Source organism: Alosa sapidissima, chromosome 9, assembly GCF_018492685.1.
Source record: "Alosa sapidissima isolate fAloSap1 chromosome 9, fAloSap1.pri, whole genome shotgun sequence".
NCBI lineage: Eukaryota > Metazoa > Chordata > Actinopteri > Clupeiformes > Clupeidae > Alosa > Alosa sapidissima.
This window is the reverse complement of record NC_055965.1, coordinates 21,487,444-21,505,452: the sequence shown is the minus strand read 5'-3', so window position 1 is coordinate 21,505,452 and position 18,009 is coordinate 21,487,444. Positions and strand designations below refer to the sequence as shown.

General features: G+C 41.9%; 2 protein-coding genes across 2 annotated transcripts in view; both read left to right on the top strand.

Moving 5' to 3' along the window:
- Positions 1-18,009, top strand: part of LOC121718035 (NACHT, LRR and PYD domains-containing protein 12-like) — a 1,225,568-nt gene that overhangs the window by 554,771 nt on the left and 652,788 nt on the right. The window contains exon 32 of the mRNA XM_042102784.1: positions 15,053-15,185. Within this exon, the coding sequence (XP_041958718.1) occupies positions 15,053-15,185 (133 nt within the window). The remainder of the gene's footprint in view (positions 1-15,052; positions 15,186-18,009) is intronic.
- Positions 382-14,832, top strand: si:ch211-114l13.9 (uncharacterized protein LOC796649 homolog). The gene is made up of 4 exons (XM_042102955.1): positions 382-487; positions 5,364-5,660; positions 6,722-7,060; positions 14,739-14,832. The coding sequence occupies exons 2-4, from the start codon at positions 5,369-5,371 to the stop codon at positions 14,744-14,746; spliced, it is 639 nt and encodes a 212-aa protein (XP_041958889.1). The 5' UTR covers positions 382-487; positions 5,364-5,368; the 3' UTR covers positions 14,747-14,832.

The following is an 18,009-nucleotide window of genomic DNA, read 5'->3' as shown; positions in this document are numbered from 1 at the left end:
ACATAAAACGTAAAATGACATTCCAACCCACTTCCCTGTCTCAGCAGTCCTGCGTGTGAGGGGAAGCTGCCAGATCTGGGCCTCATCAGGGCCAGCTCAGGCCCAGAATCAGCCTCTCTCTGGGCCACGGCTGTCGGATGAGGAGGTTAGGAGAAAGTCCACTGATATATGAACGGCAGTAAAAAAATACAATATACATAACAATAACAACACCTTCTCAAAAGTTCTGATTTTTCTGAATTGAAAAGTCTATACTGGTTTAACATGTGACTGCACAGAATATTGTTGAAAACATTCACACAAAACCAGGCAGAGTCAAAACCACAGCCTGAGCCTTCTTGTTGTTTTGCACGTATTGTACTTCCTGTAAAAGTGACTTGCATCACAGTGCCTTAATGCCATTTTAAGAAGCTGCTCTTAAAGTAATTCACTGTGTTCTCAGGGAGAGCTGGTGAGGGACTAAGGGACATTTCCTCTGGACACTGAGGTAAGGTGGACCATGGCCTAAATGATGATGAGTGTTGATGATTGTGGACTCATTGAAATGTTATGTTGGCTGCTTTACAAACTCCAGATTGTCTGTGTACTTGGTGGTGGACATTTATTCAGACATGTTGTCTAAATGGTGTTGAGTGTTGATGAGTGTGGACTCATTGAGATGTTGTGTTGGCTGATTTACAAATTTCAAGTCAAACAGTACAGTGTGCTCTTCTGTGTTTCCAGATTGTCTGTGTACTTCAAGATGATTTTTTCTTTTTTTGTCGACCACTGCTTGTGCCCATATTGAGATGCACTTTCGGCTCAGACCGACATGTTGTCCAATATTTACACACCGTTTAAAATCTGTGCTGCAGGAATGTTTGCCTGGGGAAATGATCTAGAAAGGAGTAACTTGTTTAATCTGTTTTTGAAGAAGTTTCAAATTTACAAAAAAAAAAACTTTCAAATTTACACATTTTCCGCATTACGATCTACATTATATTATTGTGCTAGATTCTGCTAGAAGAAATATATTTTGCAACAGAAAACATATTATTTATGACTTAATACATTTCTTGTTGCCGTGTCTTTATTTTATGATGTATGTATGATGAGGTGTATGTATTAATCATTTTAGAAAAGCATTAAGCATTCCCTCACAGTATGCTTTGCATTCCCTTACAAATTCAAAACTATTGCCAGGGAATATGTTTACCAAGGAAATGCAAAGTTGCTAAAACAAATGCCTCACCATGACACTTTGGGGGCTTCATACTGCAGTGTGTGTGTGTGTGTATGTGTGTGTGTCTTTGTGTGTGTGTGTGTGTGTGTGTGTGTGTGTGTGTGTGTGTGTGTGTGTGTGTGTGTGTGTTCTGTGTGTCTGTGAAAAGTGCTTGACATTGTGAAGGGGCCACCAGAGGCCACTGGCTGATGGGCAGAATGAATGTAAATTCCACAGAATCACAGGACACATTGTTAAAGAAAGGACTTTGGTACGATATTGCGCTGAACGCCACAGACCCAGTCAACGTATTATTAAAAAGATCAGATATTAATCTTGACTGAAATGTATTCTTAAAATACACCCAAAGCTGAAAACCCTTGACGAGGGGACATGAAATTAACTGTCAGAGCTACGTGACTACATGCACAGACTATGTGACAGTATGCACAAAATGAAAGCAAGCATAAAACCACATCCTTCTTTTTTGTGTATGAGTTTGTGTGTGTAACCTCTGTGTGTAATTCTGTGAATTAGTGAAACACACTCAGCACACAGTGTACACACAGTGAGGTGAAGCACACACTAATCCCGGCGCAGTGAGCTGCCTGCAACAACAGCAGTGAGGGGTTAGGTGCCTTGCTCAACGGCACTTCAGCCGTGTCCTACTGGTTGGGGTTCGAACCGGCAAACCTCCGGTTACAAGTCCGAAGCGCTAACCAGTAGGCCACAGCTGCCTGTATCTGCGTAAGTAGAAAAAAGACAAGAATAAATATTTAAGCAAACATGGGCACAATAAAAGGCACAATAAATAAATAGATAGATACGTACTTTATTGATCCCCAAGGAGAAATTCAAGAATAAATAAATGTTTGGACTGAGAATCATTTGTGAGTGTTTAGATTGTCCTGGCTTTTTATCAGTCTGGGAAAAGACTTTTATGGTGGGACTTGAGAGTCACTGAAGGGATGGAAACCGGCGAAGCCTGGACAGGGGATTGCCAGACCCCACCTAACACAGTTACATTGTGGCAACATTGTGGTCATCACAATGAAGTTGGATAACATGGTGGCTACTACGTATATTTGTGAATCTGGATGTGGTGGTGACATTGTTCTGGACCATTCCTGTGAACCTACAGTTACGTTGTGATGACAGTAATCAAGCTTACACCTTAACATGTCAGTGGTGGGCAACACAAGATAATCCAACCTGCACACACAACACACAGTAAGGGTAGTCACACACATCAGCAAGGAATAAACACATGGGGCACCACCAAATAAAAGACAGACTATGCACATTAACAAATACAGACAACTAGCTTGCAGAAAACAACTATTTCATAGCCTATTATATCACAAAAAAGTGTGCTTGTTGTACCATTTAACAGAAATAGCTGTTTTCCTGAAACCTGACTCCTTTTTATCTGATGTCTGAAACCTGACTCTGATAACTTTTCACTTGAGAACTTTTCGTCTGACTCCGCTTCTTCTGACAGCGGTTTTCCTGAGACCTAAATCCTTTTCATCTGATGTCTGAGACATGACTGTGTAATTCCGTAAACTTGACAGCGGTTTTCCTTTGACCTGATGCCTTTTTATCTGATGTCTGACACCTGACTCTGACAGCTGAGGATGTCCTAAAATGTACACCGTAGTCCCGGGTTGAGTGTGTGTTCAGCCCAAGTCACTTCCTTACCAGTCCCACCTTTTTATTGTTTAGTTCTGTCAGTATGTTTTGTTGAATATGGATATTTACAAATAAATGCTGAATTTTAGCCAGGGCTATTTCTCTTATAGCATGGATTTTCATAATGATGGGTAAGGGGCAGGAGTCGATGAGGTCTGTTGGATTAGTTGCTGGTGAGCTCTTTGATTTGCTCTTCCCAGTTACCTTCTATATTGAATTAATGGACGAGGTAGGTGTACGTTTCACGGCGTGAATAAACGCGTATTGGTTGCTGTAGCAATGTGAATGTAGGCGGTTTGTCTGTTTTTGAGGAGTACCACACACACACACACACACACACACACACACAAGCACACACACACACACACACACATCACATGCACACACATACACACACCTTTCAAATTGACATACAATTTAAGCAGTTCATCAATCCATTACAGGTTTTGCCATTTACAGTTTTTTCTGAATGCTTAAACAAAACTAAGATTCTTATAGCACAATTTCTAAAACTATTAATACGTATAGCAAAACCACTCACTGAGTTCGCAAAACTAAAAGCACAACTCACTGATTTACACTCAATTTCCAAATGATCAACATACTCCTATCAAATCTATACACATGTATGACTATTATTTACACTATTTTTTTTCAGGATCCTGCCTGGATGGAGTGACTTTGTGCCACCCTGGTGGCCATTTTGTGTAGTGTGGGAGACCAAACGAGGATAAAGTAATTACAAAAGTAATTTATTAACGTAAATAAGTAAATCATAGAAAAAAGCTAGCCAGTATAAATGCAGTGGTGAGAAGATATGAATGTGGTGCGAATCAGTCAAATATAATTAATAATCACAACAACAGTGGCGTGTGGAGAGAGGGACCCCTGCCCCTGCGGGGTAGCCCTATATAGGTGCAGGTCAATCAAGTTTTGACCGGGACACCTGCACTAATCCCAACCTGCGACACAAACGAGAAAGAACAGCCCAGCAGGAGGCAGTAACGGGCAAGCCCGTAACACCTGTGTGTGCTGTGTTTACCTGGTTCCCCATGTGCTTTATGTTTACCTGCCTGTCACCTGTCTTTGTCTCCACCCCATCTCCTTATTTGGTCTGTGCTTCCGGTCTTGATAGTTTTCCCTCCGTTTCTGCTTCCACACCTTGTCTCGTCCAGTCCTCTGTCTTTCTGTTAATTGGTCTGTGTATTTCTACCCCCCTGTTTCTCTGTCCTTTGTCAGATTATCTCTCTGTTTAGTCTAGTCAAAGTACTGTCTGCCTGTAAGTTTGTAATTGTAAGTTCGTAGTTAGCAAATAAATGTGTTTGTCTGAAGATTCTGCCAGTACTGAGTCCTGCGCTTGGGTCCTATTTTGAGTATCCTGACAATTTTGCCAACTCTCTGACACACTTTCTCATGTGAAAACTGTTTTAGATAATTAGAGTTCACTTTGTAATCAGCCTAAGCACTATAAGCCACAGGTAATGTACAATGGGTATAATAGAGGGAGCAGGAAGAGTGAGAAAAGTAAGAATTAGAGGAGGCCAAAGAATAGGACGTGGAGGTGAAGAAGTAGGAGGAAGAAGAGGAGGAAGAGGATGCGGAGGTGAAGAAGCGAGAGGGAGAGGATGACAAGGAGGTGAACATAGAGGAAGAGGACAAGGAGAAGCAAGAGGAGGACGAGGAGGGGGAAGAGGAAGGGTAAGAAGAGTAAGAAATAGCCCTTTTACAGGCAAAAAATCTGTCTACATATGGGGATATTGATCAGGCATCATGTCAGGCCTGGATACGGCATTCCAGAATATATGTTCCCTGGTGCCTTGGGCTAGAGGACATTGCATGTGATGTAGACAACATTTTGAAAGAGACGACATGATGTAGACTGATTGTTGTTTTTTTGTCTTAGTGAAATGTATATATATTATAATATGTTGTGTTTTGACTTGGAAAAACACACTTGTGTTTGTTCAAACAACTTGTGTTGATGGGTGTAAATAAACTTTAAGTTTGGATCCCTGTATGTTTATAGAACTATGACAAAAGTATGACCTCAATCTGACATAGCCTACCTTGTGCACAGAGAAAGCAAAAGCCAGATGTGTTTTCTATACCATCAGTGTGTAGTTGGCACATTGTGTGCTTATTGTGATGGCTTGTGTTTACTCTTTGATATGAAAACACCGTTTTTACGATGGTGTGAAGAGTTAAGCAAGGTGTGTTAGATTTTGCATACAAAAAATGTGTTTAATCAATCAGAAAAACTGTAAGGGCAAATGAAACCTCAGAAACTTTTCAATAGACTAAACGTTGCCAAACGTCACCTTTCTTTCATGTAGTTCCTCAATGCAAAGCTCATGCTGTCAGTCTATGTACTTGACTGTTATTTTATTGCTTTTGAGCAGTGAGGTTCTTCCAAAATCAGATCAAAGTTACATGTCATTTAAACATTTTTTTCTCTCTTTCTAAATAATAGTATAAATGGCTGGTGATTTCAAATATAAACCGGACACCAAAATGGCCTCAGCTTTGAAGGAAACGCTGAGGAACACCCTCAGCAACCTCAAAGTGACCGAATTTAAGGGGATTAAGCACTATCTGCAGGAGAAGAGGCAAATCACATGGAATCAGCTGGAAAATGCCGACAGATACGATGTTGTGGACTTGATGGTGCAGGTGTACAGCATGGAAGCTGGGGGCATCATGGTGACCATCTTGCAGAAGATGAAGCACAACCAACTGGCCATGGACTTGGAAAGGGATCTGGGAAGATGTAAGTGTGTAGCTTACAGTCTATGATGAAGCTCCATTTTGTGCATATGGGAAAAAAAAATATATATTTATTGTTTGTTTATTGTTTATTTCTCTCCTGGGGGGTATACTACGAAGCACGTTAGACATATCTAAGCTATGTAGACATATCGAGGCTTGACAAAGCCTTGACTCAGGGGTATACGTTAAGTGATACTACGATTGCAGTTATGTGATATATTTGTCAAACTAGGCTTTCAGCTCAGATCTGTGCGCGTTCTCGGTGTTGGGATGACTTTGGCCAATCGTGTAACATGGTGACGCACAAGACCGCCTCTATTTAAAAACAATTACTTCCGCATTCATGAGCGATAGCTTAATCTACACTGCGGTGATTTTTTGTGTCTAACCTATAACATCAAATAAATCAATTGTCATCAGTTGTTGTATGGTATACACGTCCATAGTGGGATATTTGCACGCACCGCCCTATTAAAGCGCATTCGAGATCCAAAATGTTAGTAGAGGCGGAGCTCCACCTGTAAGATATATGACAGAATCCTACACGTGAGAACTTCGTTTTTAAGACAATTGATTGGTCAGTGTGCGGTAGATTACACGATTTGAGCTATAACTTAGCACATAACCTCCTCCCGACCAGGTTCGGTTGACAGCATAAGATACCATGGTGATATAGCGACACTAAAACAGAGAAGTGTCACAGCATAGCCTGGCTTTGAGCGCAACATACCTCGCTAACCCACTAATCGAGATTCGTAGTACACCCCACTGTTCTTTTCCTTCACTTCTCTCTGTTTACTTTCTCATTGACTATTTCTGTTTCATTTTATTTCTCACATCTCTTCTCTCTAAATCATTCCCTCTTTCTGTCTGTTTCTGATTTCTCTTTCACTAAATACCTTTACTTCTACATTTTTCTTTTTGTCACTTTTTTTCCATTCTGCCCTTTCGTTCATCTCTGCCTCTCCCTCTCTCACCCCCCTTCCATAATCTCGCACGTCTTTGTCTGCTCTTTCTCTCCTCTGTATTTCTTTCTCTATCCCTCCATCTCCCTTCTCTTAGTGAGAGGTGAGCAATATTCCCCAGGTCTGGCTGAAGGAGGTGGAGGGATCAATGTGGATGCCCCAGCTTACTCTAGGGGGATGGAGCAAACCGCAGCCTTGGGTGGAGGAGGCGTTTCTGGGCCACTGATCGTCCCGAAGTGTTGCAGTGTCCTCTCTCATCTAGAGAGTGAACAGGCGCAGAGCAAATCAACGGCCCAAGAACAGAACCAGACCCTCATGGACATGCTGGAGAAGAAAGGAGCCGGGGCCCAAGACCGGTCTCATGACCCTCCTGTGGTGGAAGATCTTCAGAGTTCAGCTGTGAGCCCAGCAGTGCCTGAGCCTCAACAAGGAGGAGGTAATGACCTTGTCAGCTGTTTCACCATTGGGTCAAATGGTCACCCAATGTGTGTGTGTGTGTGTATTTGTGTGTATGAAACATTGGATTGTAATAATGTACAAAGAAGAATGAACTAAGTTCTAATTCATGTAGCATTGATGATGATGATGATGATGATGATGAAAACGGCAAGCCCATATCAGAAAAAAATGGGACTTATACATGCTAATAGTAGTACGAGATTTGCAGATTATTACATTCTTTTTTTTTGCACTTTTTCTGATTTGGGTTGTATATCCTAAGATGAAAGTTTACAGTCAGATGTTTATATCACTATATTCTTTTTTTTCTTGTGTCTTCACAAAAATGCAGCACAGCGAGTTACAAAAGTATCACTAAAACTGAAGCTTCAAGAGCATATAAGAAAACACTGTGCTGTAATCCATCAAGAGTCTGGAGTTTGCACTCTACAAGACATGTACACTGAGCTGCATGTTGTAGAGGGCCGCACTGGAGGAGTCAACACTGAACACGAAGTGGCAACAATTGACATGAGACAAATTGGGGCTAGACCAAGCTCTGAAGATGAACAAGTCAAGCTGGCAGACATGTTCACAGCCAACTCAGGCACAAGAGTCTTGACTTTGGGAATTGCTGGTGCGGGGAAAACTGTAGCAGTGAAGAAATTTGTCATGGACTGGGCTGAGGGAAAGAAAAATCAAGACATAGACTTTGTTTTTGTTTTTTTATTTCGAGAGCTGAACTTGAAGAAAGAAAAATGTTTCAACCTTTTGGGTCTTCTTTTGTCATTCTACCCTGACGTCAAAGGTTTGAAAAATTTCCCTGGATTTTTTGAATGCAAAATTCTCTTCGTCTTTGATGGTTTTGATGAAAGCACACTCAAGCTGGACTTTAAGGAGTGGATCTCTGAACCTGACAAAGAATCAACAGTGGAAATTCTCATAACAAGTCTGATTAAAGGTAAGCTTCTGTCCTCTGCACTCATCTGGGTTACAACCAGACCAGCAGCAGCCAGTCTGATCCCAGATGAGTGCTTCAACTTGATAACAGAGGTGCGAGGATTCAATGATGACCAGATAATCAAGTTCTTTCAGAATAACACCAGGAGTCCCGAAAAGGCCAAGTGTCTCACTGATCATATCAAAAAGAACAGAAGCCTCCACATCATGTGTCACATACCAGTATTCTGCCGTATCATAGCGAGTGTGCAATATGAAATACTGCGAGATGAGAGCAAAGGAAAAGCTGCCATAACGTTGACTGAAATGTACACACTGTATAGTGTCTCTCAAATTAGGAGAATGAATGACAAATTCTTTGATGGGAAGATGAATGCTGAAGAAAAAGGGAAGTTCTTGGTTCTGCTTGGGAAATTGGCATTCGAACATCTGGAGCAAGGCACCCTGATATTCTATGAGAAGGACATACAAAAGTGTGATATTGATGCAATTTCCGTAGCATTACAGGCTGGAGTTTGTACACAGATATTCAGCGTTGACAGTGCTGCAACTGGAGAGAAAATATTCAGCTTTGTGCACCTAAGTGTACAGGAATTCTTGGCAGCTCTTTATTTTCTTCATGAAAAGTCTCAAAGGACAAGTAACCACCTAGTCAAGACATTGATGGAGAAGATCAGCTGGGGACTCAGACACTCCACGTTTGACCTTTTCAGATTTGCTGTTGAAAAGGCCGTGGACAGCGAGAATGGGCAATTTGACCTTTTTTTGCGCTTCCTCCTCGGCCTGGCTCCAATGTTGAAACCTGGAATCCGCTCCTCCCTGCATGTGTTGCTGCCAGATTTGTGTGTCAGAGAAGAGAGCATCAACAAAATAGTCCAATACATTAAAGAGAAGATCAGGAAGGAATTCATCTCATCAGAACGGATCATCAACCTCTTTCACTGTTTGAATGAGCTTGGAGACAACTCACTGGTTGATGAAATTAACAGGTAATTAATATAGATCTCCTGCACTAAATTAAGCACTGAATGAGGCCTATCAGAGTGCGAATTACCCAACCATAATTGGGGGGTACTGCTCCTTCACTTCTTCTATGACCATCATGGTCCACTACCATATCAATCCCCATCGTGATCGCCAAGTGCAACATGTGTTGTGCAACACACATACAAGGTCTAAACATGCAACAAACTGATAATCAGTAGGCTACAGAATATCTCATTGTTATTATATATCCAAAAGAGAACTGTTTTGATCAACTCTAAGTTAGAAGTTAAGTGCACTGAAATACCATTCTAACTAGATGTACCGCAGAGCGGTACAAAATATGACCGCCTCCCAGTCCAGCAGTTTTTCCACAAAAATAAATCACGCTGAAAGGCCTATATGATTCTAACTGTCTCACTAAATTGCATTATCCACACTCAATTCTCACTGGTATCTGCTAGACAACAAGTACCAAAACATGATTCGTTCATAGATTTCACATGTAAAATTTATTTTATACAACCCCACCCCCATCTTGCCTGTTCATAATTCTGAGAAATTCTTGTGTGCATGTGTGAGTGTACATGTTTATGTTTATGTGTGTGTGTGTGTGTGTGTGTGTGTGTGTGTGTGTGTGCGTGCTTGTGTGTGTGCCTGCGTATGTGCCTGTGTTTGTGCATGTGCATGCATGCGTACATATGTCTACTGTGTGAGTATGTGTCATACGTATGATTACTGTGAATGTATGTGTGTGCGTGTGTATCTGTTTATGCACATGTGTGCACATGGAATGGGTTAAGATGACCCCTGGAGGCAAACATACGGAAAGAATTGGTCATCCTAGGCCCTACGGTTCTCAAGATATTCACAGAAAACTGTGTCTGCCCTACCCTCCTTTCGGGGGTTCCAGTCCAGCGGGGGCATGCATTCGGAGGGTGTCATAATGATCCTACACTTTCAATTTCGTGCAGTTTTGACCATGTCAGCCACAGATATTGTGATGAAAACACCTAATTTTTTTGCTTTTTAATTTTTAACTAGGTGGCGCTATACATGAAATAAGTGGTAATGGGATGGGTTGACATGCCCCCTTAAGACCAACATACAAAAAAAAGGTGGACCTCCTAGGCCCTACAGTTCTCGAGATATTCACAGAAAACTGTCTCCGGCCACCTACAGGCCAGTTGGTGTATAGTAACATAAATTAATTTATTGCGTGGCCCCCCCATGAGCGGAATTCCACGAAACTTGGCATGCATTCAGAGGGTGTCATAATGATCCTACACTTCCAATTTCGTGCAGTTTTGACTATGTTAGGTCACAGATACCTGCGATTACAACACCTCATTTTTACTTTTTTTGTGTTTAACTAGGTGGCACTATACATGGAAAGAGTGGTTATGGAATGGGTTGACATGGCCCCTTGAGATTAACATACAAAAAAAAATGGTCCTCCTAAACCCTACGGTTCTCGAGATATTCACAGAAAACTGTGTCTGCCCTACCCTCCTTTCTAATACCTTTACAAGAAGCCTATTGCCTATTTCATGACATATTGATTTGGTTTATTTTTAGATTTCATAAGACCTGGAGGTAAGATCCAACCCTAATATAGCCTACTGTATAAACAGAAACCAATTTTCCATTATAGTCTATGGTAGTCAGTGTCAAATCAACACAATTGCTTAGAGATATGTGAAACCTGAGCCATCTTTAATGTGATTAAGGAGCATTCTATGAAAAAACATACTACCAAAGAAGAACTACATAGCGGTAACCTACAATAATCTGATAACCAGAACAAGCTGGGCATCATCAACACTACAGTATCCTACTGTACAAATCAGTCACATATGCACATGCACACATAGCCTACACTTTCCCTTTTCCTCAGGGTCTCTGTGAATAAAATCAAATCCTAGTTTCATTAAGATAGTATCAGGGTTCTCAGATAAAACGACATTTATTGAACTAAAAATATGAAATAATACTGTAGAATGTAAAAACAATACTAACCCAAACTGATATTTCTGTCTCTTTGGGGGGTACTGGGTCTTCATTGGGGGGTACCCCCCAGTACCCCCTGTAATTCAAACTATGGGCCTAGGCTATACAGTCGGCAACATGTATCTCACTCCCTGACACGTTAAATAATGCTAGAAGCAGTACCTACATCTTATAAGTTTTAACTTCCTTGCATGCCCGCTTCTCATGCCCATTTTGTGAGTTAGAATCCGGTGCAGAACTGTATTATGATCTACACAAAGCATAGTTACAATAACTTTACTTTGCTTACTCACAGGTTGTTGTTTTGATATGTTCAACTAGCCTGCATACGAATAAGTAAAATGCCTTCTTTTGTTCAAAATCACACCATAAGACAGAATGAAAGCATTTTGTAGGATGAAAAAATCAGTACACAATGACTTTTCTTTTGTTGACAACAACAATCAGGTAGAGGAGGGATTATAATATACTTAGATAAAACCAGAGGTGGACAAAGTACACAATTCCTTTACTTAAAGTGCCCGAGGCACCCACATTGAAAAAGCTGTTGGTAGCATCGGCTAACTAGCGCCAGATTTCGGAGTGCAGGGGACAAGCCGAGATGGGCTAGGAGACATACGTTCACACTCGTTTCAACACACTTTAGGTCAATATCACACCGGAATTATCCTTTAAGTGAAAGTATAAATACACCGTGTCAAATATTCCAATACAAGTGAAAGTTGCTTAATCAGATTGAAGTACAGAAGTACTTGCTTTTAAAAATACTTAAGTATTCAGAATTACAAGTATTTTTCCTTTTTAATGTATTGAAATGTAATTTTTATTTGATCATTAACAGGGTATACATCCTTTGGTCAGTCATAGGACTTGAAGAGACCTTTAGTTCCTTACATCCAACAAAAACATTTCACCTATTTTCATAACTTTCATAACTTCGCAACTGTTCAAATGGATGCAATAATATAATTTAAATCATTATTCATTCTCTGTTCACAAATCTAAAACATTTTCACTGCTGAATACAAAACCAGATAGCTCAATTATGAGTTGATTATTTATTGTTAAATAATGTAGGCTAAAGAACTAGCTGGTGAATGTCTAAGCAAGAATGTCTAAGATAAAGCAAGAAGCGTCTGTGTGTCTGTCTGTGTGTCCTAATGTCTGTGGCACACATATCTCGCTGACTGTTTGTCAGACTGACCTAAGATTTCGTATGTGGCTCGTGCGTGGCACAAAGGTGTACAATCTCAATTTTGAAGATTTTTGAATGCATATTTCAAAATATTGTAGCGTCGGTGGATGTACATGTCTGATGTTGAATGAGTGTCTCCCAGAATGCAGTGCGAGTGAATGCTATTAGTGTTGTCACAATACCAAAATTATGACTTCGATACGATACCTGCCATAAATATCATGATGCTCGATACTGAAACGCTACTACGGCGAAATCCTAAGATATCTGGAAAAGAAAGGACTCATACCTCCTCCAAGTGTATTGAGTCATTTGTGTTGAATTCAGTGCACTTTTGTAGTGTGCAGGTCAATTCTGGGTTCTAAACTTCCTACATAATTATTATTTTTATAGTCAGTAAAATAGTAGGCCTACTTTGTGTGATTAAGTCCTTTATTTTTTGTTATAGTTCATTTACATTGTGTTGTGTTTTGCCAATAAAGTAGCTTTAAATAGCCAAACTAGGCTAGATCAAGGTCAGTGTTGAAATTACTGCATGCAAATCACTGAATGCTATGCAGAGGGGCCTAATCTTTAGGCCATCTGATGTACAGTATAGGCTTCCCTAGGCCTTCCCGTGTTCATGGGATTTCTTTGGCAGTTGCAAAGGGAAAAATGTGAGGATAGTCTTCTTTGCGCAATATGTCTGTGTGCATTCCTACATTAACCTACGTCTATTTCTTTGATAACATGATTTGCTACCACGTAACAATAACCCGCTATTATTATTAGGACTCAACATGCTTTTGGTGGTATTATATGCTGTGGGCTTTAATTAGCGCATTTCGGGTAGCCTATCCTACCTGGGCAATACTTATTGAACAAATTGCAGTCTACATGCCATGACAAATATTACCAGTAGTACTGACCGAACATGAAATAGATTGTTTACAAGTTATGGTAATGTTATTCTGGCGTGAACATTGCGCTTTCATCACGTTAGCACCCTATGATTACAGCTCGTTATGTCTAGTCAAAATGATTACAGCTCGTTATGTCTCGTCAAAATTCATTGATGAAGGAAGGTTCGCTTTATCCCAGAGAACCATACTCGTTTCACTTAGGCTAGACTAAACCATAAGAGAAGAACTTGACACTAACCATGTAGTCGTGTTTTCTATAGCATTTTCGTTAACCTGTCGTTCTTTGAACTCTTTAAAAATGTTGGGATATGTCTGCGAGGTGTTTTGGCTGAGCAGGCCCAGCCGTATGCCATAGCCAGGGAGGTAGTGAAACTTGAAGGTGGCATCCCTCCCGCCATGCCACCCCCCTCTAGTTTGACTGGGGCACGCGCGTGAGGGGTGCTGGGGCGGGACAGTACCTCGCGATGTGCCCAGGCTCGCCACATCGTTAGCATCCGTCTCCGCTGGCCGGCCTCTTCCACTTGCGTGGGCGGCGTTGTGGCGGCTGTGCTGTGGTCTGTCACGTCGTCTCCAACTCCTCCCCGTGTTCTTCCATCGATGTCTGGCGTACGCAATGCCTCGACTCCGTTGTGTGGAAGATGTTTTCCACCCGTTCGGCCTCCGCGAGCGCCACGGCCAGCGAGCTGGGGGCGCTCAGGCGAAGGTGTTCTCTCAGCCGCTCCGGGTGGATGCCTCGCACGAACGCTTCCAGTGCCATCTCTTCATGTAGACCCTGGCTGTACGTTGGGTCGCCCCGCCGGGCATACAGCTGTAGGTCAGCCGCGAACTTGCCCAGTCTCTCGCCCTTGTGTCGCCGTCTGGAAGCGAGTTGTTCTCGGGCATCGCTGGTGAATATTCTCTGGCCGAATCGTCGTTGCAGAGCGGCTTCAATTGCGGTCCAGCTTGCTTGCTCTGTCGGTGGCAGGTCTTCTAATACTTGTAGCGCTTCCCCCTCCAGATCCAACGCCACCTGTACGCCCGTTCTTTCCGCTGACCAGCCATTCAGCTCGGCTGCCAGCCGGACCTGCACTAGGTATGTCGCCCACTATTGTAGCGGGGCAACTTGGCGTTGGAGCGCCCTTCTGCCGCCGTCGCACCAGGGACCGGCCGACTTCCATCGCTCCCGTGTGGAGCGGGTTCTAGTGGCGGAATGCTGCCATCAGCCCGGTTCGTCTCCACCTGTGGCCGGGGGCGTTACGGTCACGCTGCAGGCTGGCTCCGTCTGCTGGGCCCAGCAGGTGGCCATGGGCAAGCGAGCTGTCGAAGAGCCGCCTTGGCAGGAAACTCATCATCGCCGGGGTATCGGTCGCAACTTTCTCCTCCTGTCCAGTAGGGGTCGGCATCCCACTTCTGATACCAATGTAATGTTTGTGTGTTTGGGTGCGAAACCAATAAAAACCATTCTAAGACAACCTTGCAGTTTGTTACAATATGCTTACTTACGTAGGACGTTTATTGCTGCAGGGGTTTCCAAGGGGACCAGTTTCAGGGGAGCTCCACCCCATGTCTATTGTGTGGCTAGGTCTCACTTTGATGATAGTCAGTCGCAGTGTTTGTGTATTGTGTTTGCCTCTTCTGTTACCCAGGTACATAAACTCAGCAGATGAGGAGAAGAACCTGACTCCAGCCCAGTGTTCAGCTCTGGCTTATCTGCTGCTGATGTCAACTGAGGACTTGGAGATGTTAGATCTGAAAAAATATCTGAGATCGGAGGAAGGGCTCCGCCGAATGCTTCCTGCAGTCAAAGTCTCAACAAGAGTTTGGTGTGTATAACCTTGGTATTTTAAATTACTATGTTGATTTAAAAAAATGTGCTGGCTGAGGGAGATGGCAAAGTTCATTCTTTTTTTTTTATACAGGCTAAATCGGTGTTACCTTTCCAAAGTGAGCTGTCAGCTGTTGGCATCAGTGCTACAAAGAACACCTTCCCATCTGAGAGAACTGGACATGAGTGACAATGACCTGCAGGATGAAGGAGTGGAGCTGCTCTGTCTGGGACTAAGAGATCCACAATGCAAGCTGGAGACACTGAGGTCAGTTATAAGGAATGTAATGCTTCAATATATTATTTTACCCAACAATTTGATTTTGGCAAGAAATACCTGTGGCATTGGTTAATGACTGGGTGATTCTTGTTTTATCACCACTAAACATATATAATCTGTTATGTTGTTTAATAGATAGATAGATAGATAGATAGATAGATAGATAGATAGTATCAACAGTGAAGCGTCCTGGACTCCAGGGATTGGATTCAGGGGGGCGTGGCCTGCATGCAACACTGGGTGGCAGCCATGGAGGTATTATATACAGTATAACTGGAGGGAGTGACTAAGTTCCACCCCATTCATTTCAATGGTCCATGCTAGGCTAGCTACTTCAGACAAAAAAGTTTGAAATTGACCGCAGCTATCTTTATGAAAATGCCATTTCATGGGTGCACGTTTTCGGCACCAGCTAGCCTATCAGGTTCCATGTTACAGAAGGAGAAGATTGGACATTCCCTCAGAGGAAAATAAGTTGTTCAGGAATGCGCTTCACCTACCCTCCTTACTGTATAGGCGTAAATTTATTTAATTGGTTGGGATAACAATTTGGGAATGGTGGTAGAAATGTGCCCCGTATCTCGAAGTCCTAGGCTATTTAATGTGATGTTCATATGTAATAATTAGGGGTTTGCACGCCATGTCATCAGATCGGGACGTTGCCATATTGGAGATACTCACATCATTAGAAAGCATTAGGCACTGAATTAAAAGGAAAAGGAAAATGGTTAATTACCGTGTTTTATGTTGTACCAATAGGTCAGACCAAGAAAAGGCATTTTGATGAGCTTTTCTGTTGTTTAGACATGGCTATAATCCAGGGCCGTAGTCACCATAATATTCAGATGTGACCAAAATGCCCCCCCCCCCACACACACACACACACACACACACACACACACACAATATTCGGACATAGAAAAATAAAGAAAGAAAAAAACGCTATAGGCTACTACAGGAAACCAACAAGCACCACCATCTGAAATGTAATCAAACGTAAATAACACACAAATTAGTGACTATTGATGGTTCGAGAGAGAGTAGCCTGAGTGGTTTGTCCTGGTGGTTTTGCGTTTTTCGTTAGTAGCGTGTGCTATCAAAAGCTTCCTGCACCCTAATTCTCACAAAACTTGTTGGAAAGGTATAGCACCGTCTAAGGAAACCCCATTAATGTTTGGAGCCGATCAGACTCAAAGGGAACTTTGAAGCATTTTCCTTAAAGTAGCCTACAGTATTTTCTTGCAATGATAGCGAAAGTGAAACGTAGTGCCCTTTTATTTTAAATGATGAATTTGTGCGTGCCTGTGTCATTCATTTCTTTTACATGTCTTCAGAGGCGATTCTAGACTATGTGGGGCCCCAAGCAAAAATTCCAAGGGGGCCCTACCGACAAGTGTTATCACCATTATGTTATAGCATCATTAGGTTATTATGTTAAATAATAAAAATACAAAAAGCGCATTATAAAAATTCTTATATTTTGATGTATCTCACAAAATATCATTATGAGTGCCTATGGTGTATGCACTCATAATGATTCTCTACAACAACTTTTTACTGCATTGCCATGAACAAAGTAGAGGCAAAAAAGGGGTTTCTTTGTTGAACAAATTGGGATGCAATTTGAGCCTTGAATTGGGTGCCATGCAGGAATTTGCTAGGATCTCAAAACCGGATTATGAACATGCTTTGCCATAGAGAAACACAGGATAGCGTTGGATTATAAACATGCTTTGCCACAAAAACAGACAAAAACGTGGGGTAAGTCCAGCTATATGAAGTTATTATTTTGCTGTCACTTTGTCTGTTTTATAACCCAGAAGGATGTACTTGGTATCAAATGATAGCTCTGTGTCTCCTCTTTCATCTGACATGCGTGGCATATCTATCCGATCACGGGACCGCGAGTAATTCAAACGAGAGTAATGGGTGTACAGGTGGTAATGGGTGTGTACATGACGTTATTATTTTGCAGTCACTTAGTCTGTTTTTATAAGCCAGAAGGATCGATATGTACATGGTACCAATGGATAGCCGTGTGTCTCCTCTTTCATCTGCTTGCCATATCTATGCGATCACGGGTTCGCGAGTAATTCAAACGAGAGTAGGCCTAATGGGTGCGCAGGTGAACGCAGAGAGGACTGTAAATATGATGCAATTTGATTTAATTTCATGATTTTTTTTTATTTTCATACTTGATCGTACAGACAAGTCTCGTTGGAAAGCCCCACTTCTGCTCTGTCACGCAATAAAGGTTTCATCTCGCTGCGATGAACAGTTCCGGGGCAATGTAACAAAGAAGAAAGGGTGTGTTTTTGACGCACTTTGCGTCAATCGGGTTCTTAAAAATTAACGCGTATGCTTGGTCCTTACTGCATCGCGATTAACATGTTATGGCTGACAACCCTAATACAAACATAACGTTAACCATATCCTTGCTTAACTAGTGGTAACTGTCGCTAGCTAGCTGAAGTTTACTGTCGTATAGATGTAGCAAACCATGTTCAATCTTTCTGCCAATTAACATTAGCCTACTATAACTTCATTGAGTAGGCTAAATGCCAAACTCCGATGTTGCTCCGTCATCACTGCACCCTCGATTACCGCTGTCTCGCTATCCAGCGAAATTATGTGCTCAAACTAACGCCGCTGACTTATGACAACAACCACTCCACTTTGATACGAAACTACATATTTGTACAACATTTATACAGCAAAAATCACAGAATTTGGATGAAGAAATGTGGAGAAATCTTATGCAAAGTGTCAACCCCTAACAATGTGCCCATTGCCCTAATTTATGGTCGTCTAA